Raw genomic sequence first — 27,956 nt, forward strand, 5'->3', positions numbered from 1 at the left:
GGTGAGTGGGGAGGACTCTGTTTTCTTACATCACAAACAGAGAAGAAATCATGCTCTGTTGAAGAATATAAAATAATAATACATATTATGCTGTGGACTAACTGTAATAGGGAATGGGGAATCTGTGGCCTTCTAAGTTGCTTAAGTGGAGTTTCCCAACAGCCCTAAGACTGATGGCCATACAGTATTAGGAATATTAGGAGTTATAGTTCAGCAGTACCTGAAAGAAGAGTCAGAGATTCCCTCTTCTGAGCTGCATACAACGTTTACAGATAATAATCAGGAAACAAACATGCTTGAGTTTTTCTGTATTGTGGCAGAGGGCAGACCGGCATATGCCATGATACTCTTGTTGTCCCCAAATCATCATGGCAATATACACAGAGGAATCTCGTCTGGATAAGGAAGAATCCCATCCTGACTAGGAAGCCTACAGCTGGGCTTCTGTGTCTTTGACATTATTGGAAGCAGGTCTGGCATGGGTACTTTCCCTCTCATGTTCCACTTGCAATCAGCAAAAGACTAAGAGGAAAAGCAGGCCAAGGAAAGCTAAATTCTCCTATTTATGTATAGGAGAATTGACATACTGGCATGATTTCCCAATGGTATAATTTGATACTTAGGACATTTAGATCTTTTCAGACCTACTTCTGAGTCTCTGTCTATCGGAACCATGACACCCTGAACTCAGCAAAGCACTGAAGGGAGTCACTGAAGAATGAGATCCGAAAGCCAAACTTGACTGGCTCAGGCACCACCTCACCAACACATAATAGCAGTTTGCTGGGGGCAGAGAGCAAACCTGAAGAATTTTGAACAACAGTTGATTGAACCATCTTACAATAGATAAAAAGGTAAAGTTTCCCCCGCACATGCGTGCTAGTCGTTTCCGACTCTAGGGGCCGGTGCTCATCTCCGTTTCAAAGCCGAAGAGCCAGCGCTTGTCCGAGGACGTCTCCGTGGTCATGTGGCCAGCATGACTAGACGCCAAAGGCGCACGGAACGCTGTTACCTTCCCACCGTAGTGGTCCCTATTTTTCTACTTGCATTTTTACGTGCTTTCGAACTGCTAGGTTGGCAGAAGCTGGGACGACTAACAGGCGCTCACTCTGTTACGCGGCACTCGGAATTCGACCCGCCAAACTGCCGACTTTCTGATCAACAAGCTCAGCATCCTAACCCACTGAGCCACCGCGTCCCTTCAATAGATATACAGATATTATTCTTTTTCTCCCATCACCATCTCTGGATTAATTAGATCTTGCAGACATTTGACAGATCTGAAAACTTGGGGAAATGCACTGAAAAATTCCTTTTCAAATTACTTTAAAATCACTGAAGGAAAAAAAAATATTGGCATGAACCCAGCTTTTAAGAACCTTTTGGAAGAATGAAAAAATATAGACATTACTCTGAGTGTGAAAAATTATGGAGCTGTATTTTTAAACAGATGCCAATCCTATTCTCACTTTTGCCTGTATTTGTTCAATGAAGTATTTTCCCTTTTTTATTTCAGGAGCACTAGTGCTATATTTAGTATGTTTGTAGAATATTTTTAAATGGTTTAATTCCAGAAATGAGCTAGACATGCTACAACACAAATACTATTTCAAAAAATTTGCTACTAAATATACCCTGATGGCTTTATCTGCTAAAAATCTTGCAAGCTTGTATTTGTCTATTTTGGGGGGAGGAGGCAATTCTTCCACTGATCTTGGAGTGAACTCTAAAAATATAAAGAAAAAAACACTATGTTATAAAAAGAGTTAAATAAAAGGAGAACAATGTAGAATTAGAAATGCACTGGAAAAAATGAGGTTATTTGGTAATTCTTATCATGCACAAAACAGCTAAAGAATTTACATAAACAACACTTGGACATCTCATAGAGGGGAGCAAATATTCTCTGCATTACACTGTCTCCAGAATAATTAAAGACCTAATAATTGAAGATAAGAGTATGATTTCATTCAATGTCACAGCACTCTTTACATCCATAGAACCAGAACTAATGAATGAATCCATGGCAGCAGTACTGCACAACACACTTGACCAAATTCAATAAGATCAAAATACCTGAAAATCATGGATCTTATCAACCTCTGCCTTACTACCTTTTCAGATTGATGGACACATATACCTACAAGTTGGGCTGTTGCTTTGATCTCCAAGCTTTGTGATTTGGCTGCAAACATTTCATCTCCATTCTGGAGGACATCTTCAGTGTGCTTTGAACTGTGCACTATTCCCCAGCCACAAGTCTTAAAGTTGCCAAAGATGGACACCCTTTGTCTATACTAAATTTAGCCTCATATTTTCAGCAAGTATAATTACCCAAATTCGTAAAAATTACAGTTTCCACCACTACATAAGCTTCCATGAAATGTGCAAACTCTGTTATGCTCTTCATCTTCCATATTTTTCAGTGGGGTTAGCAAAAGAGTAACATTTTTTTTATTTTTATTCTGTCTTTATTAATTTTATAAGTACCAAACATACCTAATACTCCTTCCTCCTCTTATTTTCCCCATAACAACAACCCTGTAAGGTAGGTTGGGCTGAGAGAGAGTGACTGGCCCCAGAGTCACCCAGCAGGTTTTCATGTCTAAGGTGGGACTAGAACTCAGTCTCTTGGTTTCTAGCCCGGAGCCTTAACCACTAGATCAAACCATTGCCAAAGTCTTTGAGAAAATTTCCCCAAGTCCTTCTTTCATCTTAGTATCTATCAGTATGGAATGAAGGTTTATTGCCTATTTCTTCTCTTGGAATGTTGCCATGGGAGATTATTGGAAACAAATGCACTTACAATGAGGGACATTCCATCTGAGAAGAGCTGAGAGTCAGAAATGATGGCAGATCTTCTTTCAGAAAATGAAATGTAATGAAAGGAGGTTATTATTCTAAATTAATCTTACTTCCCCACCCCTCTTTTCTCATGCTTTCAAGCACATCATGCTAGCAGTACAGGTAATGGCAATTGGGTCCAGCAACTCAATTACTAAGCGACATGATCATTAAATGTGACCACACCTGACTTACAATATCAGTTCCATTAGAGTCATTAAGTGAGGTGTCATGTCACTGAGACTTGTGACTCACTGGCCTCATTGACTTTGTTGGAAGTCAGCTGTGACACTCCCAAATGGCGATCACATGACTTGGGACAGTTAACTGTTGTAAATCACACTGGTTGCCAAGGGCCAAAATCATGATGACAAGACCATGGAGATCCTATGACTCCCGTAATTATAAGCAACAGCTATGAACCTACTTTTTCAGCATCATTGTAAGTTTGAATAGTCACTAAATAGGGCAGTTGTTAACTGAGGACTACCCATAATGGGACGTAGCAAAATTTGTTTCAGGGACATTTTGCTCTTTGGATATTTGGTTTCTGACTACAGACAGACATGTCTCCATAGATCTTGTAAAAAAAGGTAGCAACTTTTAATTTTCTAACTTCCTAATCTAGAGTCAGTTTTTTATCTCATGCTTCTAGCCTCCACCTAAAGTACCCAGAAAAATTAGACCAAGAGGATGCAAAAGCAATGATGTTTCTCCTTCCCCTTATTGGCAGCTCTGTGATTTTTAACCGTAGTCATTCAGTTGTACGAACCTCAGGCCTAATCTGAATGTTCTGTCAGAGTGAGGAGTTGTGGTTGTGAGATACCTGATGGACCCAGTGGCTTCTTTGCTCCCTGTGTCCAACCACTTGTCACACCTGTTACAGACTCCCTTGTGTTGGAGTATTTTGATACAGAAATGAACTAGCATTTTGCAGTGAGACAGAAAAAGGAATCTGATCTATATTACACCCTCTGAAGTTGGAATCCTATGATGGTTGGGATCATAGGAGCACAGTCCAAAGCTCTAATCCTTTACTCTGGAGACTTCAACCTTTTAGGGTTGGTGGACACATTTGGAATTCTGGTAAGAAGCTAGGAACATTCTCACAAAGGACTATGGTGGGGTGTGGGAGGGTGTAACTCATAAAATCACTGCCATGGGGACAGAGCAGTTGGAAAACATGGATTTAACAGATTGCTATCTCCCTTTGCCTGCTTCCATAGGACATTTTCTACTATCTATGCTTTGACTTTACAGTATCCCTTTTCTGGGCATTTGAGTACACTTCCAAACTGTGCATTAACATGCAGCCTGTCATCGTTGTTTTTTTTAAGAGTTTTGGCACGATTCAGGATCTATAGTTACAGCATTCCTGGAATAAATGAAGATGCTGCTGGAGGGCCTAAATATGGCAGCTTCTCATTCTTTTAATTATTTTTTTTAAAATACAAAAGGGAACCAGAGGCTGACCTGTAAAAATATTTGTACTGCAGCCAATTTGGCGTTGTGGTTAAGGCAATAGGCTAGGACTGGGGAAAATCTGAGTTCTAGTCCTATCGTAAGCACAAAGCCATATGGGTGACCTTGGGCCAGTCAGTCTTTCTCAGTCCTAGGAAGAACACAAGGGCAATCCACTTTTGAATTTTACCAAGAAAACTGCAGGCACTAGTCCAGCAGTCACCAGGACTCAAACTGACTTGAAGACAGATACACACGGTGCATACTGAAGACTATTTTTGCTCCTCTGATCAGATACAGTTGCTCTAATTTTCTTATACCATATATTCCCGACCAAAATGCACTGTGTGTATTAATCAGCTCCTGTGAAATATTTCACAATATTTTTTTTAAATGAATGCTCAATATTCCAGTACATAGATACTGGAAACATACCAGGAAACATCCCATGGTGGCAGGAAACTACAGGAAGGCAATTGTCCAAAGCAATATTCAGGTTCTTTTCAGGGGAGAGTTCAGACTCTGTTAAACCTGATAGAAAATGAGCAAAACTTGTCAGATGAACGATGACGAATAGAAACTAGAATTGGAGTGCATTTTTACATATGTGGAATTAAACAAACTAACAGGCAGGCCTCCTCTGAATGCTCAGATCAGAGGCAAATTGGCATCTTGCCTACAGGGCAGAAGGTCTATAAATGTTCAATAAATTATGGTTTGTTGTACAATCAGCCAGATGTTTAGACTGGATTTTCCATTTTTAGCCACCTGTTGAATCCTTCCCAAGGATGTGGAATAGGCAAAGGGTGTTGTTTGATGGTGTTAAAGGTATTGTCACAGGATGTAAGCTGTTCCAAGTAAAGCTGCCTTTTGCAATTGACTGGTAGTGATTTTGTCAGTGCTGATGGTGTTCAAATAATGCTTCAGTTGCTTTGGGATTGCATCCAAGGTGCCAATAACCGTTAGTAGTATTTTTGCTTCCTTTTGCCACAGTAATTCTATTTCTGCTTGCAGCTCTTTCTATTCTATGATTTTCTTCAATTCTTTGTCTTCTATTCTGCTGTCTTGAGGTACTGCCACATCAATACAGACTTTTTTTGTCTGTCTTATCAATAATTGTTAAATCTAGGGTGTTATGTGGCAGGTGCTTGGTCTGTTCAGATTCTAAAGTCTCAGAGTACTTTAGCTTCTTCATTTTCTATTACTTTCTCTATTTTATGGTCTTGTCACTTCCTACTTGCAGGCAAATTGTATTTTTTCAAGATATTCTAATGCACCATTCTTGCTACTTTGTCATGCTATTATTGATTACGCTGAACCATAGCCTGGCAACAACCTTTCTCTGCCTTGTTCCCATGACATTACTTTCATCTCATGGCATAACCATGAGGGAGACTCCTTAGGTAGCCCCAGCTACACCTGTGTTACTATAATGTCATTCCCTCTTCAGCCAACAGCATCAGGTGGCAGTTGCATGGGGGATAACAACATTGGAAATGAAGTCAGGTGACCAGTAATGGCTGGGATCACAGTAGAGTAGGGATCCCCAACCCCAGGTCTGTGGATCGGTACCGGGCCACGGCATGCCAGCAACCGGTCTGCACAAACAAGCAAAGCCCCATCCATGGATGCAGGCAGCACACAAAACCATGCCCTGATAAGCCTAGCCTACTGCGTTTTTGCTATCTTCTTCCTGAGATACTGCTAAACCAGTCTTCCATTCCTGTTTCCTCATCTTTCTGATGTTAGAATTTTTAAGATTGGAAAAGACTATAGAAACTCTTGGGAGAAGATTTCTAAGAATCTTTGGAATTTTTCTTTATTTTCAGAAAGGCGGAAAATACCTTATGACCCTTTAAATGTTTTAATTACTTCACATTGAAGCCAAATTGTTATAACCTATAGCCAAATTAATTTCATCACATCATTTTCATGTATTAAGATTTAGATGTGTAACTTTTTATGAGAACCAGCGCATATTCTAGGATAAAATATTCCTTCACTTGTCTTACACTCATCCATACACTTGTCATATATACTGGAGGGTAAACTACTAGATGGCTTGCGTTCTGTTCCATAATTATTTTAAACCAAATGTCCATTTACTGTGACCTAGAATCCCATCTCTAGCAATAGCTAACCCAATAGCTCATATGGACATCCTAAAATACAAAATAATCTTATACATCTTTATGTGGGAGCATGGAAGTATGTCCTGCAGGATTAAGCTAAACCTATCTCTCTGCATACAATCATTTATCATCTTGTTAGGAAACTTATTTATGGAAAGCTGTATAGTCCTCAATGGAATTACATCTATGTGGAGGGAAGCATGCAGTGAGGTACCTCAAGGTTCTGTCTTGAGCCCAGTACTATTCAACATCATCTAGATCATCCCACCTAAATGACGGATGAAGGGGCACTCATCAAATTTGTAGATGACACTAAGCTGGAGTATATTGCTAACACTTTGGAAGGCAGACTCAAAATTCAGAAGAATCTTGACATACTTGGGCATTCAGCCCTTTCCAACAAGATACAGTTCAGTAGTGAGAAAAGTAAGTTCCTCCACTTACGTAGGAAAATCCAAATGCACAGACACAGACTAGGCAGTACCTGGCTCAACAGTAGTACTTGTGAGGGGAATCTAGATGTCATAGTGGACTACCACTTAAGAATGAGCCAGAAGTGAGCTGCAGCTGCCAAAATAAATCAATGCAGTCCTAGGCTGCATTAGCAGAGGGATACAGTCACGATCACGAGAACTGATAATCCCACTCTGTACTGCACTAATAGTCCATACTTGGAATACTGCATCAAGTTCTGGTTGCCATGATACAAAAAAGATGCTATGGACCTAGAAAGAGTCAAAGAAGAGCAACAAAGATAAGGGGTCTGGAAGCTAACTGTATAATGAATGGCTACGGGAACTAGGGTGACATGATAACCATCTTCCAATACTTGAAAGGCTGTCACAGGGAAGAGTGGCAGTACAAGAGGCAATGAGCAATGAAGGCAGTACAATAAGAAATGAGTGGACACGTATCACAGGAAGATCCAAACTAGGACTAAGGATAAATTTCCTGACAGTGAGAACAATTTGTCAGCAAAACAGCTTGCTTGGGTGCTCCATCACTGAGGTTTTTTTAAGATTAGACAACTATCTGTACAGGATAGAATAAGGACTCCTGCCCTGGGCAGAAGGTTAGACTAGAAGACCTCCACGATCCCTCCCAGCCTTATGATTCTATGATACTCTATACTACATAATTAAGGATTCTGGTAAACTTACTCTAAAGTAGAAAGTAGTTTGGAGTTCACTGTTAGAGTTTATGTCTTCAGCTATATTTAGTTCGATTATGTGCTATCAAGATGGTATGAACTCTTACTCACCATATCCAGGTGGATCTGTTCCCAACCTGGTCCTTCGTGTCTTCCAACAGTGCACATATTACTGCTATAATTGAGTCCAACCATATTGATGCTAATCACCTCGTTTCCTGCCACCTTTTTCTTAGACTAGAGGACATCCAAGGTCCCTTCCAGCCCAATGAATCTATGAGCATTATAGACTTCTCCAAGTCTTTGCTTAACATGTCTAAAATATAATAATTTGAATCTGTTTATTTGCGCCTTGAGTGAGAACTCTGGTTGATTGGTTGATTTGATCCATTTGTTTGTTTTCTTGGTTATCAGGGTTTTTTCTCAGGAATCTTCTCCAAAACCAATGTTTAAAAGTTCACTCTACTCTGATACCCTACTTTCTGCCTTGCTTCTTCAAAGCCCATTAACCAAGTTCAACTCTGGATATAGCTTAAAGGAGTTGAACTCATGGTTATTAGAATACCAATAGTAAAAGGGAGTCAGAAATAGAATTTCATGGGATTCATTGAATTCTAATTCATCTTACTGAAGCATTGAAATAAGACTATTTCACCACAGCAGGTGAATAATAAATATATTGATTAGGATTAGTTCTTATTGGTTGGTTCTCTTGTTACAAAAAGATACCATTTAGAGAATGATTAGGGTATCGGGCTAGAAACCAGAGAACATAAATTTTGGTCCTGTCTTAGGCATAAAACCAGCTGGGATCTTTGGGCCACTCACTCACTCACTCTCAGCCCTAAGACAAACCACTTTCAAAATCTTGCCAACAAAACTGACCGCATGTATCCAGGCAGTCACCAGGAGTCAAGACAGACTTGAAGGCATAAAATAAAATCTGTTGAACTTCTGGTGACATGAAAATACCATCTTATGCATAGATCAGAGCATTCCGACAACAGAGCATTCAACATCTTAATACTTTGCCAACCGTATCTTTGAAGGATGTAAATGAGGGATACAAGTATCTCCCCATCCTCCTAGAGGAATTTAGAATTTTTTATCTTCTCTTGCAATCATTGGGAAGATTTGTATTTAGATCAAAGGAACAACTAGCCTAAATTTTCCCCTGACCAAATTCCTTCATTTCCTGCTATGTAGCAGGATATGCTCCCTTTTTCTGATCTTGGGAAGTGTTACCTGCACTAAATGACACAGAGGTGAGACAGAAGATCAGATATTTCCCTCTGAAGTTGAAATCAGGTTTCTGACTTTGAGTGTGGAATTGAAGGGGATGATCTTTTAAGGGTCATGAAATTATCCAGTCATTTCCCTGTTTTGCTTTTAATACTCCTCTTCCCACAACCCCATTAATAAACCCCAATGCTGTAATTTGTAAATACTAACTATTTTCTCCTTCATGTTTTGTTTCTTCGCTTTTAGATTTTCTTTCTACATGAAGCCGGCTCATCCTGTCATTGTTGCTTCACTGTTTTGTCACAGTCCTGCCAATGGAGAAATATTACAACCTTAACACTATATTTCAATCAAAAGGTACAAGCAGCAGTTATTCAAGAAAATGAAATATTAAAAAATTCCTTTTTTAAACATTTATGGCTAAATCTCTCCTTAACTTTTCTGTCCACTAGCAAATATATGATTTCAACTGTGAACTTCTAAACATATAATTTTCATGGAATACTTTACTTGTAGTCCTTAAACTGATCTGCCGTGGTTGTCAGAAGCAAATCTCCTCTTTAAGTTATTTCCAAACAAAATGTACCGTCAATACATATTCTTACCAGAAACAAATGGAAACCCTGTTTATGCCTGACCACACCACCATTTATGTGAACTGATATGAAAAACCCAAAGTGTAATTTGTCGTTCATGAACACCTGAGCTCCTAAATCATTTTTACAAGGTTCTGATGCATATCCTAGGCATATGCAGTCAATCGCTCTCTTTTTTCATGTCATCTTTCTTTCATTATCAAGTACTTACTAGACTTTCAAAAGGGCCCCTAGATTGGCATTCTGGCTATTCGCTTTCCATTTTGTCTTACCCTCCTGGAAGCAGCTGAGCTCCTCTACCTGGTGACACCGGAGACTTTTCCTTTAATCCTCCCCTTACAAAGGGTTACATTGCTCCTTACACCTAACTACCATTGTGACCTCTGTAGGCATGCAACCTTGTGCATTGTGGGTAGGGAATTGTACCTAAAGCAGACATATTTGTGAAAGGGGTAAAATCTGGATTATTATTATTGTTTAGTGATTAAGATCCGCTCTCAGTGAGAATAAATGCATTTAATTAGACAGTTTTGTATTAAGAATCCTGAAAAGGAATAGGAATTGCACAAGTGTATTAAAGTATGAATCAGCTCAATTTCAAACACATGTTGCTTGCTGCCCACAGTGCACGGATCTAAGCATTTTTTTTTTCATCACACCTGTTCCAGTCCTGGCTTGATTTCTTTCTAAGTCCATAGTCCATACTCTAGTACTGTTTTTGTAACATTGCACAAGTATTAGATGTTACACATTGGATTACCAATATCCCGTTCAGGAATGCTTAATTTTGATACAGGAGTTTGTTTTTGTTGCTGGCTATTACTGTAACTGGAAAGGTATATTCTTCATGTTATTAAACTTGTCTTCTGCAGCAGAAACCTTCATTCTGCTTTCAAAGTTTTCATTCAGCATTTGCGATGAATTCATTAGCACGCAGAAACATTTTTTGAATGTTTGATACAAAAATTAGTTAAACTAAACTACACTTGTTTCTTTTCCTGTAAGAGATTTATGATGTAACATTAAAAATGGTATGATAAACCAGAACATGTTTTGATTTAGGTGTTTTTTTTGTTAGTACACATTCAGATCATCATTGTCATATCCTTAACTTAAGACAATTGAGCCCAAAATTTATGTTGCTGAGAAATTTGTTGAGTTTTGCCCCATTTTACAACTTTCCTTGACATATTTGTTAAATGAATCACTGCAGTTGTTAGTAACACCATTGTTAAATGAATCTGGTTTCCTTATTGACTTTGCTTGTCAGACAGTTGCAAAAGGTGATCATATTTATTTATTATTTATTAATTAGATTTCTATTCCCGAAGGACTCAGGGCGGTTTACAGGGCAAAGTTAAAAACAATTAAAATAGTACAAAGGTTAAGATAAAGTTAAAATTAAAATAGGATTAAATAACAATAGCCCAAATTTAAAATTTAAATTTAAAATTTAAAAATTTAAAACCCCTCAGTCCAGGCCAGATAAATCAAACAACCAGGTTTTTAGGTCCCGGTGAAACAAACAAAGGTCGGGGGCGGTCCGGAGTTCCACAGGCAGGTCGTTCCACAGGGTAGGCGCGCCCACAGAGAACGCCCTCCCCCTGGGGATCACCCGCCAGCACTCACTGACTGGAGGCACCTTAAGGAGGCCCTCCATGTGGGAGCGCACAGGACGATGGGAGATTGATGCTGGCAGCAGGTGCTCCCTAAGATAACCCGGACCCATGCCATTTAGGGCTTTATAGGTCATCACCAACACCTTGAATCTCACCCGGAGGGCAACCAGAATCCAATGCAGATCACGGAGGAGAGGTGTTACATGAGAGTATCGGGAAACTCCCATCACAACTCACACGGCCGCATTCTGCACCATTGAAGCCTCCGAGTGGTCCTCAAGGGCAGCCCCATGGAGAGAGCATTGCAGTAGTCTAACCGGGAGGTCACGAGCGCATGAGTGACTGTTCGTAGGGCATCTCGGTCCAGATAGGGCCGCAACTGGCACACTAGGCGAACCTGGGCAAAAGCCCCCCTGGTCATGGCTCCTATATGATCTTCCAAAGTGAGCCGTGAATCCAGGAGGACGCCCAAGTTGCGAGCCCTATCAACGGGGGATAACACCTCACCCCCCATAGTTAAAGATGGACAAAACTGGTTCATCCGAGATGCCGGTATGCACAGCCACTCAGTCTTGGCGGGATTGAGTCGAAGCCATCCAAACCCGGACCGCCTCTAGGCAACGGGACATCACGTCAAGGGCATCGCTGGGTTGGTTCAAGCTGGAAAGAAAAAGTTGGGTATCATCAGCGTACTGATGATACCCCACCCCGAAACCACGAATGAGGTCGCCCAGCGGCTTCATATAGGTGTTGAACAGGAGGGGGGGAGGACCGACCCCTGAGGAACTCCACAAACAAGAGACCTCGGGGCCGATCTCTGTCCTCCTGTCAACACCGACTGCGAGCGGCAGTGACCCCGGACGCAGCAACCATCATAAATGTGAGTCAGTTGTCAAATGTCCAAATGTAAATCACGTGACCATGGGGATGCTGCAGTGTGAAAAATGTTCATAAGTCATTTTTTTCAGTTGCCATTATAACTTTGAACAGTCACTAAGTGATTGTTGTAAGTCAAGGACTACCTGTACTATATATTGTTGATGTAAGAGGCCTATGACCATATTTAATAATGTCCATGTTTAAGTTTATTCATGACTGATTGATTTATACTTTATTCGTATTTTTTTTGAGTTCCAGAACAAATTTGTCTGATATTACTGATGCTTTTAGCATTTTCTTTCTTTTGAATGTACATATACAACACTTCAAACCCAAGAGCAGGCTGTAATATAAACATTTGATCCCGTTATTACTACTATAATTGCTAATTGCTGTTTAGAAAAAACAGACACAGCATCTTCTATAATTAAATTCTAATGATTACGAAGTATAAAGTGCATCAGGCATCATTACTCTTTTCGCATAATATAGTTTGCTTAAACTATGTATTTTCCAGTTCATTTCTGTGTACGGTTTAGATTTCTCATTATTTTCAGCAAGGTCTTCTCTGATTTGAAAGCAGAATATCAAAAAGTGCTGCCTTTGTCAATTGACACTACTTATCCTCTAAGGCAGAGGTCCCGAACCTTTTGGGCACCAGGGACCAGTTCTGTGGAGAAAGGTTTTTCCACGGACCAGAGGGGGCGTGGTTTTGTGTGCTGCCTGCATCCTGTGGATTGGGCTTTGCTTGTTTGTGCAACCCAGTACCTGACATGACACGGTCCGGTACTGGTCTATGAACCGGAGGTTGGGGACCCCCGCTCTAAGGCCTTATCTCACATTCTCTATCACTGGAGTTAGGGATGACTGGGACCCAGGAATTACCTTTCTCAAAAGTGTCATCTGAGCCATGAAAATAACTAGTGTAAATTTGGTTAGAATACTCTCTTATTGCTTTCTTGGACATAATCCATACATCACTCAGGAGGGTCAGATATTTTCCAGCTATCAACATTAGCTTTTTTGCCACATTTGTGACAACCAACTACTATATTTTAAAGGTAAAAGGTAAAGGTTCCCCCGCACATGCGTGCTAGTCGTTTCCAACTATAGGGGCCGGTGCTCATCTCCGTTTCAAAGCCGAAGAGTCAGTGCTTGTCCGAGGACGTCTCCGTGGTCATGTGGCCGGCATGACTAGACACCAAAGGCGCACGGAACGCTGTTACCTTCCCACCTATTTTTCTACTTGCATTTTTACGTGCTTTCGAACTGCTAGGTTGGCAGAAGCTGGGACGAGTGACAGGCGCTCACTCTGTTATGCGGCACTTGGGATTCGACCCACCAAACTGCCGACCTTCTGATCGACAAGCTCAGTGTCCTAACCCACTGAGCCACCGCATCCCTCTATATTTTAGTACTGAACTATTACAAGACCATCATATCAAAAATAGAATTTGGTACAGAAATGGATAATTAAGGTGTAAAACTCTGAACACTGAAGCTGTTTCAGTTTTAAGACTCCCATAAAGTTGTGTAATACAAAATCAACAGGCTGCACCTTTCCAGGATAACAAATGATTTGACATTTCATGAGAAATGAAAGAAGCCTGTTACTACTTTAGATACCACAAAAATAAAATGGCTCATCTAAAAATATGGCTAGATCTCCACAGTCCCAATTCCCATTGTCAATTGTGGCTGTATTTTTTTTAATCAAGGTTGTTGGCTGAAGTAGAAACGAGTCATATTTCAAAATTATCATTGTTTTAAAAAATCCTGTTTTCTTTTAGCTGATTCTGCCTTATATTCTTAAAACATTTACCAAAGTAGTAGATTGAACACAAAAGTAAATCAAAAACATGCATCACCATTTACTGCAATCAATAACCTCACAATTTCAGACTTACAGATTTCTGGGTTTCTGCCCTAACCAAACACGACTTTATTCATTTTCTTCTTTTGATAGATTACACTATGTGAAAACCACATTATTGTTTTGTATAATCTATGAATGAAGCATTATGTGTTCCTGTGACATCTATCAGAAATTGTGATATTTCTGTGATTTTAGTTAAAGCAACATCAATCCAATGACAAGAACTGGCTTCCAATAAAGATTTTTATTTTATTCAAAAGTAAAAACAAGTTTAACTTTTAAAAAAATAATCAGCAAAAGATTACAGGTAAAATATATCTGTTAGAAACTTGCTTAAAATTATATACCAGTTAAATACCAACAATTATATTAGTTTCTTGCAATAACAAAACTAATTGCATTAACTGTTTTATGTGGTCAAAATATTTAATTAACAGTACTGTTTAAAATCAGAGTTTGTAAAAAAAAGTTACTGAAATCAAGATGAACTAAAATCAAATACATGTACTATTAGAACAATCTATTACTTTTAAAGGATGCTATTGTTTATTGATAATATTGAATAGTTTTCAAGCCATTCTGGTCAATGGAGTTGCTATGAAATTAGTTGCTTTGCATTTAATACCACAGCCCTTGTATACAAACAATATTTAGCCCTAAAATTTCCCTGGTTTAGTTTCCCAAGTGCAGATTACTGAGCCATCTGCACTACAACAGCTTTCCAAGCTCTCTCTTTGTCAAAATCCTTCATGCTGTTATTGGAGACCTAAAACAAAAAGAAGATGTCAAGGAATGGAACACAGAACAAAATGCAGAAGAATCCGTAATAATAATGGATCATGATTTAATGAGTTAGATAAGCTGATTACACATTTCCATGATTATAAATACCATAACTCCCTAATTCATCAGTTTCATCAGGGCCACAACAGAATTTTAACCTTTTCTACTATTTTCCCAAACAAATCTTCTATTTGCTCTAATTTTGAAGCACAAATGTCAGCTTTCCTCCCGAGGCAAATTAAAGTAAATTTCAGGATGCCAATTCAATTTATAAAATAGCATTTAAGGAATGCTTTTAAACCCTTTTCTATACACCACTGTTTCAGGCCTTCTGCTACATTAAAAAGATACAGAAAAAAACTAAGCGTAAGTCTGCCTTATATTGTTTGATTCATAAATACATGAGGCAATAAGTGCACAGATATATTTCTTTAGCTATGATGCATTAGATATAATTGCATATAACATTTTAAGGTATTCTTATGGGATTGATCTATGAAACAGATGAAGTTGACTTTACCTCTGCTAGATATAGACACATGCATGTCAAAAAGAATTGTAGATGTAAAATATTCTGCACATTTTAATGAATAATTATGAAAAGCTCTATATGGATACCACCATTCAACGATATTGGAAGCAATAAGATTTAAATTATTAACAATATTCTTTTATGAAATTTAATCTGTAAATATTGCTCACCTCTGCTGTTTTGTATTCTTGTTTGTTTGTTAGTGGCCCCGCCCATAACGAATCATGCATTTTCATTTTTGATTTAAAATTTACACAGAGTATGACTGTTCCAGTTGTCAGAAATGCTTGAACTAACAGCATCAGCATTAGAAGCAAGAGCAGCACATCATAAGACTGCTAAAAAGAACAGATATATAAAACAAGTTTCAATTATCCTAAACATTATGTACTTTTCTATCTCAAAATGTCACTTTTGCTAGAGGCATTTTGGTTGATTTAGTTGGTGCCTTTGAGTCAGTAATGATTCTTGGTGACTGTCTGGACTAGTCTCTGCAGGTTTTTTAATTATATTTTTTAAAGTGGTTTGCTCTTGTCTGCTTCCTAAGATAAGAGAGTGACTGGCCCAAGGTCCCCAACTGGGCTTGTGCTTAACGCAACTCTAAAATTTACAGTTTCCTATTTTTTAGCCTGAAACTTTAATGACTACATCAAATTGGCTCTAGATGGGTGTATTAGGCTCTAGCAATTCTATACACAGCAATTGAGATTCAAAGATCATTCATTTTTCAAGTTGCACAATTAAGATTTTTCGTGTTCCTAAAGGCTAATTTGATATCTTTTGTTATCATTTCTTAGCAAGAGTTTACTAAGTATGAAATACAAGGACTCATCAATGTTTACATACTATAAACAGACACATATGCATATACATATATAAACCTTTGTGTTGTTACATGTTAAATTGAACATTTAGATTGTCTTTTAGTTTGTCTTTGTAAACAAAAAAGAGCTTCTGTCCTGTAGAAAATATAGTGTCTTATCTTTAGTTTCTTACAGAATTCTGAATTCTGCAACACAGTGTTATAGTACTTTTAATCCAAGAAAGACAAACTAAATTTGTTCTTTTTAACAGGGTCATTAAAACCCAGATAAATAAGCTTTGGTGGAGGCAACATTCTTCTTTACCTGAACAAATGTAGGTTTCATATAGTAACTTTCCTAAAATGTCATTCTTGTGTCTAAAACATTAACATTGGACATCTGTGGTTAGAAATACTAGCACATGTTACCACAGCTAGCAAGAAGAAACTTGTGAGTGATTGAAATTCTTTCCTGAAATGAATGTCTTTGGCAGTATGCAAATATTTTCCCTGTTGATACGTAAATTGATTTCAATCAACTGATAAATATCTCTAAAACATTACAAAAACAATAAATTGCACATTCACTAGTCTTGACTTGGTCTCCGTCAGTTTCTCTAAAATTCTGTGTTAACTGGTAGACCTGCAGCTAAGTATTGTCTGGTTAATTTAAAAGTTTCCAACTTTTCATTTTTGATTTTGCTGTCCCTTTAGTTCCTAGCTCACATTTTGTCATCTCCAAAATCCTTATAATACACAATGTTCTGTGAATTGCTACTTCTGTTCCAAAATGCTTTAAAATCACATTTGTTTTAATAAATCACAGAATTTCATTAGAAATCAGTTATTTGCACAGAATATTATGACCTATATACAATATTCATAAAAGCTTATTATGCATTAATAGCTAAAAAAATAAAACATACTTGAACTGTTGGTGGATAATTTTTAATCATGTCCACAATGCGCATTATACTGAAAGACAAGTATCCTGAAGCTGTGAATAACAAGGGTGATGTAACACTGCTTATGGCAATAAGAACTTCCACCTAAATGAAAGATAAAATTGTAAAGTATACAGTTGCAAACAAGAAATATCCATAAATGTGTGAATTTTTATGTCATCAGAAATGTTATACTATTTTTATTTACATAAATATTTTAAGCTATAATCATAGAGAAATTACCAGTGAATATTAAAAATTAACACATAAATGTTTCAGATATTACCGGTATATTAAAATGTATATTCAAAGCTACAAAGTGGCTGAAAATAGAAATTAGGACTTAATACTGAGCTCAATTGAAGTTCTGACAGCAATCATTCAGTGGATGACAAGGAAGTACAATAATATACATTGTGACTGGACTAGTACTTTACTTAAGCTTGCAAGCCTGTACATACTTGGGCATGCAATGGATGCTGTTTTGCATATGCTATTAAATTATTTAAGGTGTCCCTGTTTTTAATATGTCAGTGATGTCAGAGCAAGGTGTGGGGAGGAATAAAGCAAGTCAAATTAGCATTCAGGACAGCCCAATCAAAATCCCATTCCTTCTGTACGTGCATCTACATTGCATACATATCGAAAGGAGCAGGGCTTCAATTACAGTGTTGCAACTGCCATTTTAATTTTTTTTTTGACAATATCCTGCTAGCCTCTATCATAACATAAATTACAGAACAGATGCATAACTAATAATGTAACAATGGAGCCATGCAAAAGAACAGATTGAAACTAAAAATAATGAAGTTTGAAACTCATTGAATAAGAACTGGAGAACAGAAACAAGTTCTACGATTGTAAATAGTTACAAGAAATAGAGACTGAAATGTTTGAAGAGGAAAAAATATAAAACCATTTTGTCCCACTAATCATATTTGAACACATTGTTTAATTATACAAAATCCCGTTCAGCCATTTTTTTTCAGCAATTCTTGTGATATCAGTTTCCACAGTGAAAAAGAAGATCTCAAACAGTTCAGCAATACCTGAACTGGGCCAATAGGCATCCTACGATATCTCCCAAATAAAATTGTTTCCCAGGTGGGCATTGTATGAAAACAGAAAATACATTTGAGGTAAAAACCACAAGACTAATACAGTGTTTGGTTTAAATGATTTAGAGGCTATTATCTCTAACCATTTAATTATTTTAACAATGTACTCACCAAGCATTTGGTTGGATATTCAGCAGCAACATGACTTGCAATAGCACTGGGAAAACACTAAGAAAAAAATAAATATGACAAGATGTTCAGAGTAAGAAGCATTGAAAGCTATACTTCAAGTAGATCCTTCTGTGATGTACATTCACAACTTTGGTTTTTGTACCCAAACAGCTCAGAGAGAAAAAAATCTCATGCCTAGTTGAAGCTTTTCTATTCTTGACATGCTATGGACTAAGAATGAATCTTTATTATATACAGAGACTGAAGCCACTTCCAGCAACAGAGTGCCCTCTATGCAAATGAAGTGTAGTCCATTCTTAAAATCTTATGTTTTAAATGACTACAGATTGCTCTCATCTTACAACCATTCGTTTGGTGGTTTGGAATTACGATGGCCATGGAAAGGATGACTGCACCGCCACCCCCATGGTCATGCAATCGCAATTTGAGTGCTGGATATCCTGATCAAACATACAACCAGTTGTCAAGTGCCCCATGATCACATGATCATCTTTGAAGTCTTTTCTGCCGGCTTTTTTCCCAGAAAGGCAATGGGGAAGTCAGCAGGGAAGGTTGCAATCTGCTGCCATTTGCCGAGAGGACTCCCTCTCATCTCTAGGGGATGGATGAAAGAACTGCCTGCTGAAGGGAGCCAAATTCCTTTGAGAGGGTACAAAAACAACCTCCATTCCTGCATCCTGTGAAAGGAGTTCCCTTCTGCATACGGAGGCGATCTCAACTCCTTTGGTGAGGTGCAGAAACGAACTCAAATATTAAAAATTTGCACTACATTCCTGCATCCCGCCAAAGGAGTCCCCTTCCGTACATGAAGGGAGTGAAGCTGAATTCTTCAGCAGGCAACTCTTTCAGCCAGTCCCCAGAGACAGAGGGAACCAAAATCCAAGCAGAGTGCAGCAAGACGGTGCAGTAAAGTAAAGAATGTGGCATGCCTGAGGCAGGTAGGAGAGGCCCTGGAAGAGCCAATGCAGGCCACTCACAAGTGTATCTTTGCTCAAATCCTGTTTCAGTTTCAGAGTGGAGGATTTTCAGTTCCTGAGCCAAGATTCCCAAGGTCTCCTCCACTCCTGAAGCATCCCACACTGCTTATCTGGGAAGCTGTCCACTTAACATCCTACAAGATCACTTAACTATTGCAACTGGGAATGCCAGGATTGTGGTCACTGAGCAAAGCAGGCACATGTGTCTTGATTAACAACCACTTCACTAAACCATCAAGATTCCCGTCCCAATTGTGATCCTAGCTTAAGGGTTACCTGTATGTCTCTCATTGTTTAATGGAAGGCCACTTGGTGAATCTCATGCTTAGTGCTGGGTGACTGTTGTTTGCTGACATTTTCAGCATCCATAGCCTGGGAAATTCTCTCGGCCAATCTCCTATTGGCTTTCCATCATGGGAAGATACTATATCTAACTCATATATGAAGCAATTAATTTCATTTACTATCAACATATATTTTAACAAGCTATATATTATTTGCTTCAAGTCTCATTCCCAAACATTGTACATCTTTTTGAGATGTACAAAATAGATGGAAATTATCTACAAAGAATAAGAATTCCTCTTTATTACTTTGTTGTACAGTGGGATTCAATGATGTCCTCCAATCATATTTGTAGAGACAGGTTATTGGAAATATTAAAGATAAGTTTACAGATAGTATAAAAGGATATGACAGTAATTGTTCATTGTTAACAAGTGTTTGAAATGAAAATAAAAATAACCTACATTCAATTGAGTGCTACTTACAGCAACTAAGATCCAAAAAAAAGTGACCGAAAGGTATGGGCCAGAAATTAGCACATCCATATTCAAGGCAATTATTCCTCCAAACACTGCAGAAATTCCAATAATTACTTCTACCACCTTAAAAAAAATAATATGATTGGAATTTGATTATAGTAACAAAGTCCTAAAAGATTCTTCAAGAACAATAATATAATTTTCTTACCGCATAGGATTTTAGGATCCGTATAGGGAAGTTGACATTATTCAATGTGCTAGTAGTATCATAAATAATTGTCTAAAAGGGAAAATATGATCAAAATAAGAAAGCAACAATATAAAACATTAACAATCTACTGAAGCTATTGACAGAATTATACTGTTAAGGTTTTACCATATAGTATGCATGTATTGAGAAAAGAGGATTCTTATGTTTAAAATCATGGCATCGTGCATATTCATGTTTTGTGGTAAATATGAACATGATCCATTCTTCATCAACATCATCAATACATGAATAAAAATCACACATATTTTCTATACAGCCTTTAGAAGGCTCTTAGGAATGTTCAAAACAGAATTGTATGTTTCTTACAAAGTATACCTGCTAGTGGAAAATATTCCAAATGTGATCAAGATAATAGTTTCTTTAAGGTTGGAGGACTATTCAGAATCTGAAAACAACAGTCTTGGGGGGAAAAATCTGTGGGACAAAATTAAGACACAAAACTAGATGTTCAGAAATGCACTAGTCTAAGAAACTGTGGCAGTGGATTGTTCAATATAACTATTTCACAAACCCTAGAGGAACACTATGGAGTTGGCTTTTATAACATTATGTTGTCCCCCCTCAGCTATCATCTGGCAGCAACTATTCTAATACAAGTAACTGCAGAGCAGAAGCTGTTTCATACCTACCTAATACTTCCCAATTGGCAGCCATTCCAGAAAGCTTATTGTTTCCTGTTGAACACTAATAAAAATGCTTTTTTTTTCAAAAGATGTCCCACCTTCTTTCCCTGCCCTCTCTCTACTTTTCCTCTACCTGTTTTAAAATTATAAATTTCAGGTAGGTATTGTTATAATAAAGATTACTGTAAGTCACCTTAAGAACCCATTTGGCTAAACAGTGAAACAAGAATGTTTTAATGCAAGCATATACTTTGAGGTATTGCAAGCCATTATATATAACTTTCATAAACATTTTGTTAGTAGATTTGGTTAAAAAATGCATACTGATACATTTTGCAAGAACTTTCTCAATGCTTTGGGCTGAAACTTTACATTTTTCCCCTCTTAGAATAAGTGCCCTGCCTCGCATAAGGCATCTCTAGATTCAATCTTGGTTGGTTAAATAGAAGATATGATTTAAAAATGTAACTTTGTTCCACTGAAAAATTATGAGCAAAATAACAATCACAGCCTCCTTATAATATTTTCAGAATGCACTAACACTAAATTATGTATATACTGTATATACTGTGTATACATACATACACACACATACACATATATGCATGCTAGCATAAGTACAGATGTTGCAAGTGTTGTATTATGTGAGGTTTGAGATACACAAATACATTCACAACAAAATGATTAAGACAATGTTTCTTGTAAAATTACAATATGGTTGTGGACTTAACATTTAAGAAAAATGCATTATTTCAAAAGAAAAGCAAGTTTCTGATTTTAAGGTCAGCCACATAGTTGTACACAAAAATATAATATATATATAAAATATAGAAATTAGAAGAAATGATTATCATACGTTTCTGTAAGTTATATTTTAAAGAAAGAGTGACTCAAAGAGCACGTTCCAATAGCATAGACAGAATAGAATATATATATTTTAATTAACAGGGAGTATATTCTCCAAATTACTATGTACAAATAAACAAATTATTCTGATTTGAAAAAAGGGGTATACAATATATATTGAAGTAAGGCAGAATTGCCTCAGGCTAGATAGACAGCATGCAAAATAAATAAATAAATAAATGCATACATACATACATACATACATACATACATACATACATACATAAAAACTACGGTATATTAAAAATAGTAAAAGTCAGCCTTACTCTTTTCTTCCTGCAGCATTCCTCGTTAGATCTAGCAGATATTATTACAGTAGTTGCCATGAAAACCTCTAGCAGAATCAGAAGAATCAGGTTGAAATTTATCTGTCAGTAAAATGTTTTAAATAATTTATATTAACATTAAGTGTATTGATAAAATTATTGTTGTATATGTTTTAACATAACGTAGGAATCCAGCTATTTTCAAAAATATCACGCTATTTATCTATTTACTTATACATTGCTCTAGTTGCTGACAACTTTGAAGGGCATATATATCCATCATCTACTGTATAATTCAGGTTAAAATAATAACAAAATTACAATTTAAAAAATCCAAGTATATTTACATATGTGAACAGCAATATATATTACATTAGACAAATATTCCAAAGCCTGGGGGGAAGACATTTCAATATCTCAGTCCTTGAGGGATAGCCAGGTTTTAATGTCTTTCCTAAAAACCAGTTGGATGGCAGAATTTAGATGTCTGGAGAATGGATCAGACAGATTTTGTGCTCTCTACTAGGGTCGATTTTAAAAATGGGATAAAAATATATATCTTTCTTGAATCTTTATAGAGAAAACAGTAAAGGAGCATATGGCTTAGGGATTCCAAAGAGCCATATATCTCCTCAGGAACATTTCTAAAAAAAAGGAAGTTTTTTTTATACCATCCCCACAGAACTACAGAGTGAAAGCCCCCAAAACCTTCAGAATTTGAATTGAAGAGAGCTAAGATGATGGCACATGGCCATTTGAGAAGAATCCATAAACTGTAGGGTTGGATATTAGGCTTAAACTAAATACATTGTTTAAGAAGTCTCCTGGCACTTTCAAACCTAATGACTTGAAAGGACTAAAGTTTGCTATTGGCTTTTGTTAGACAGATTGATTTAAAATGGTCTCTGAGAACCAGTAAAGGGGAAAAAGGAGGATCTTAATATCAACCCATACTTCGCAAAACTACCAGCAAAACCTCTAATGAGCCTAAACACATATGTTATGAACCATCCTCCCTCACTGGCCCTCAGATACAAATCATAGTTTACTATGTAATAAAACAACCCTAGCATATTAAATCATCTACAAATAAAATAATAAAAGAAATCAGATATTGAGCAGAAAGTCTGGGTTAGAAAATAAGTTAGTCATGCTTCAATATAATTGAAATGTATATGAAAAATTGCTTGAGTTCCTAACTTCAATTAATTTTAATGAAACATACAAGTGCATGAAAATTACTGACTGTATTCTATTGATAAGCAATTGTATTTTATCTAGTCTTTATTTAATGGTCACAAATGCACAGCAAATCTTTGCTGTGAACACTTGATTTGTTCAAATGTTCCATATTTGTTGTTTACAACTCACATTTATTGCTGTAGGTGTTAACACAAGCTTGCATCCAAACCAAACTAAACATGTTGTTGTAATCGCAAATGTTGAAACAAATAGAAACTGAAAATCAGGTATCTGTAAAAATGATAAAAACATTACATTTCTTATTTATATATAAAATAATACATAAATAATACTACTCAACTTTCTAAACTTAAAGAACTTACCACATTAGCTTTGTTTCTGGCTATGGCAAAACTCACTGCTGCTGAGGGAATACACTAGGCCAAAAACATTAAGAAAACAACATAAAAATAATATATTTTTCATGTTAGTGTGATACTATATGATAGAAAAATCAAGTCCTATTTCAACTGTGAAATCTTATATCACTCATTTAAGTTGGGGGGGACAATATATACCATCTTTAAAAATTATGCAAGGCTGTTTGAACAAAAAGTTTGTATCAAGGACATAATTTAGTTGTTCTCATGGAGTTTTGCACCTTAAAAATAAAGACACCCTCAAGACAAACTCATCTCTTAGGGGCTACATGGACACAACCTTGCAATGTTATATTGAGCTTTACTCCAGGATATTTTTCAACATCCAGCCCAGCTTGTGATCCTAAGATTTTCTGATGCTCTTCCAAAGCAGTCATAAGCAGGACTAAATCTGCCTAGCTTCCAAACCCTGACAACTCTAGCAAAGTGCTGCCACCTGCTAAGATTTTATACAGTATGAGATGATTTAAAGAGACTACTGGTAAACACACACACACACACGTTATCTGGTCTGCAAGAATCCATGTAATGATAGCAAGAAGATACAAAAAAATCAATCTTTTATTTCCATGTAAAGGTTGCAGTTCTTATAAGTCCTATGAAAGGAACATAGATGGGTCAGTCATTAACATGTGTATAATTCCCATCCTAGAGTGAATGGCTCCCGGGCTACAGCAGAAATTCAAAAACCCTTCTTCTCAGTTCCAAAATATCTGATCGTAAAGTTTCGTTCACATTAAGTTCTTATCCAACAAAATATATTCATGACAAAACACCAGCTCTAACACCTCTAATTTCTTGTGGAACCAGAAAACATTTACATGATTTGGGGGAAAAGAGTCTAATTTTTTAAAAAAATGCTAATAATAGCATTTCATTGCAGGACTTATTTTAACTGAAATGCTTATATAAAATAACCTAATTTTTATTGTAGATTACTCTATATCTGCTTGGGTGAAAAAAAATGTATTTACTTGGCAAAAAATGCAGTAATTTTATGGCAAATAATTTATCAATGATCAATAGCTAGGAAGCTAAAGAAGACATATATATATATATAGATTGCCATAATTTTCATTACAGAGAATTTGACATAAATATGTAAAGTTTAATGAACATTAAGTAATTAAATTGCAATTCTAATTCACGTTTCCATTGAGCCACAGCAATGCTGTAGAATGCTTACTGAACCTGCTGCGCAGCGCAAATAATCCATTTCAGATGGAAAAACATTTCCCAGGTAAAGGGAAAATCCAGAAGTAACAAGAATACAAGTCTGAAATATAAAAATATGACAAGCATATACTGATTAATATAGCCATAGAGCTATGTAAACTATGTAAATTTGAGAATTATTATCCAATAATATCTGGCAGCAATATAAAAAATATTCATATTTCGCTAAGAAAGAATACATTTGAAGAAATACTGTGAGAATATCCCAAAGGTGCTTTTAACAAGGCAAGTGGACTTTCTTGGGGTTTTTTTTCTTGAAAACATTTCGCTTCTCATTCAAGAACTTCACTCTTCTGTTCTTCAGAACTTCAGTTCTTCTTCAGTTCTTGGATGAGAAGTGAAACGTTTTCAAGAAAAAGAAACAAGAATGTCCAGTTGCCTTCTGAAAAGCACCTTTGGCACAACTATGACCTGGATGATTGAGAATCTCCATAGACATTTACACTGAGAATGTGATACAGATTCACAGAAGCAATAATATTTCCCTTCTCTATGCAACTGCTGTTAATGTGCAGGCAGCAAGCTGATATTTCTGTCATTATGTTTCCCTTATCAAATATGAAATTCAGCAATCATTTAATAAATTTAGTTAGTTAATTGCAGTAACATTCTGAATATATATGCATAAATGTTTTCTTGGCAGACACATACAACTATACAACTAAATATGCATAGCTTCCCTACATTTTCTGATTATATAACCACTATTGTTATTCATAAACTGCTTAGAGAAAATATTCAAGAGCCACTATCACTGCAATATTGCAAGTAGTATCATTTGGTCTGTAACAATAGTGGAATAGAATTTCCAATGCCAAAATCACTATCATTAAATATGTATATGTATCAATATATAATTTATATTAGTAGAATTGTTATGTTACTAAATGTTTCTAAGAAATAGAAACCATCATTCCTATTATATATCTACCTAGCGCAGAGTGTGGCCGACTAATAGGCTGAAATGAGACTTTCCAGCATTCGACTGCCCACCAGCACTCCAAATTCACTGACATTTGGAACCTAAATCTCCCAAAACGAGGCTGCAATTTTTCATTCCCTTCTCCCATTGTTTTCCTCTGTTTTCCCCACAAACCTAGTTGTTGTCATCATCACCAGCATGTTCTGTTCTCCCAATATCCAGATGGCCCCCACTCTGCTTTTGTTTATAAGAGCCATGAAGGTCCTGGAGCAAGGGAAAGCGAGATCCTTTGCTTCATTCTGCCTTCCATCTTTTATCTTTGATTTTTAATTGTCATTTCTTTGATTGTTGTGAGCTGCCCGGAATCATTGACAGTTGATAGCATACAAGTTTAATTCAGCAACAGCAGCAGCAGCAATTTCAGAATGGGAATGGAAGTAGGCATGAAAATTGTTCCCATTTCTATATTTTAAATCTCTACCACCAAAATCTGAAATTATTCACATAAAAAGAATTTGGGGGCTTTGGAGGAAGTTAAAAATGGTGGAATACTGTCTTCCATTCCCATTTCTGAGATTGAGAGTACTCGTCTTCCATTCCTATTTCTATCTTTAAAAACAAGCAAAAAGAAGAAGAAGCAAAAACAAAAGATTCCTGTCCCTTCTGAAAATGTCACTGATCACTGAACGCAGCACCCTGGAAGAAAAAGAAGCTCAACCTCTCAAACAATCCCACACTTACCATAAAACATCATCACAAGATTCAAAAATCTTCTTACACTATTATTGAATATAGGGAGCAAAAGAGTCTCATCTATATTAAAGAAAACTCTTTATCTTTTATATAGAAATAGTGTCCCTTGTTATACTGACATGGGTTCTGTTCTTGCCTAATAGACAAACATAACAAAAACACAAATAAACTTGAAATTTACTTTAACATACAGATGCTATTCTCTGCATGCATGAAATATATTAAAAGACTCCAAGAGCCCTCCTTGAAACACAACCACACACCAAAAGTGCAGACCGTAAGTACTGTGTATTTTTATTAGTCAATGAAAGGTGTGGTCACAGGTAATAGAACTGTGGATAATAAGGGCCACCCATTTTCCTGGAAAAAAAATCTGTGAGTGAATACTGTGATTGCAGAATTCTTTTTACATTTATCACGTCATCACGAAGATAATTCATAGGCAGCTCTGCCCTCTGATAAAATTGCACTCTATAACTTTTCCAAATTGCATTGACATGCTGAAAGCAAATTTCTGCCTATTACTTTCCTTGAAGGCAATGCCACAAGAGAGAATTTAAAAAGGGTGTAACAAGTGCTAAAAGGAACCTCTGTATTCAGACATTCTCTTCTCTTTTTGATGCTTTTCATTTTAGTCAACAGGCAATGAACTCTGTTTTTACCAGGAGTTACAATGATGCTTTCTACAGACTGTTTAAAATTACTTTAAGTCAAGGACTGCACATAGCCCTAATCTGCCTATAATTGAGTTAGATGAAAATGTATGTTTTCCACATACACGAAATCAGTAACTAGCTAAAGTAGATCTGAATAATTTCTTGTACTTACCCCCATCAGCAATGAATAAATCCATGTTTTATAAAAGAAACAAGGATGAAATTTTTTGGAGAGCTGAAGATTGCTAGATTTAATATCTGGAACATAACTTCCATTCTGTTGTTTTCCGCGCTCCAAAGTTGGCATCCTATCATAACTAAATTCTTCCCTGTAAGATTCTTCCTTTGTCATAATGCTTTAAAGAGATAACAAAATATCCAATTTCATTTATTTTCCAAGCTATGCCTTGAGTTGACAGAAATATGTATATTTTTTTAAAAAAAGGTGAGATAAAAATCTAATAATAATGATAAAACTCCCTGCTTCTTTTAGTATTTTCAGTTTTATTATGTAATATTACAAACTCTTAACATACATATTGCCCTGATACATTTCATTGCATAAAAATGCTCAAGATATTAACCTCTCATCCCAGATTTATTTAACAGATGGTAAATTTTAACCCTATTTACGTGTTAAGATCTAAGTTCCACATCAATTTGTTTTGGACTAAGGAATAAATTATTTAATAAATTTATTTCTAATTTTAATTAACTATACTGATAAATTACTTAACAGTTTTCTATCATACCTTACAAAATATTACACTGTGAAACTAAAAAAGTGGTCTCTAACATTTGATGTAAATTGGAATATATTTTATTAATCATATTTGAGTAAATTCCAATG

At 36.6% G+C, this 27,956-nt stretch overlaps 2 protein-coding genes across 2 annotated transcripts in view; both read right to left on the minus strand.

Moving 5' to 3' along the window:
• Positions 1–9,103, minus strand: part of TTLL8 (tubulin tyrosine ligase like 8) — a gene marked incomplete at both ends in the record, with an annotated part of 31,044 nt that extends 21,941 nt beyond the window's left edge. Inside the window, 3 exons of the mRNA XM_081331944.1 lie at positions 1,635–1,726; positions 4,741–4,836; positions 9,040–9,103. Coding sequence (XP_081188070.1) covers positions 1,635–1,726; positions 4,741–4,836; positions 9,040–9,103 — 252 coding nt within the window. The remainder of the gene's footprint in view (positions 1–1,634; positions 1,727–4,740; positions 4,837–9,039) is intronic.
• Positions 9,104–14,490: 5,387 nt separating this feature from the next.
• MLC1 (modulator of VRAC current 1) lies at positions 14,491–27,458 on the minus strand (the record flags this gene model as incomplete). Its single annotated transcript, XM_081331834.1, has 11 exons — positions 14,491–14,565; positions 15,285–15,452; positions 16,843–16,965; positions 18,090–18,146; positions 19,858–19,974; positions 20,060–20,131; positions 21,918–22,019; positions 23,289–23,390; positions 23,483–23,536; positions 24,726–24,815; positions 27,279–27,458. The coding sequence occupies 11 exons, from the start codon at positions 27,456–27,458 to the stop codon at positions 14,491–14,493; spliced, it is 1,140 nt and encodes a 379-aa protein (XP_081187960.1).
• Between the last annotated feature and the right edge of the window lie 498 nt (positions 27,459–27,956).

Source organism: Vipera berus (genome assembly GCF_964194415.1).
Source record: "Vipera berus genome assembly, chromosome: 6".
NCBI classification, from domain to species: Eukaryota; Metazoa; Chordata; class Lepidosauria; order Squamata; family Viperidae; genus Vipera; species Vipera berus.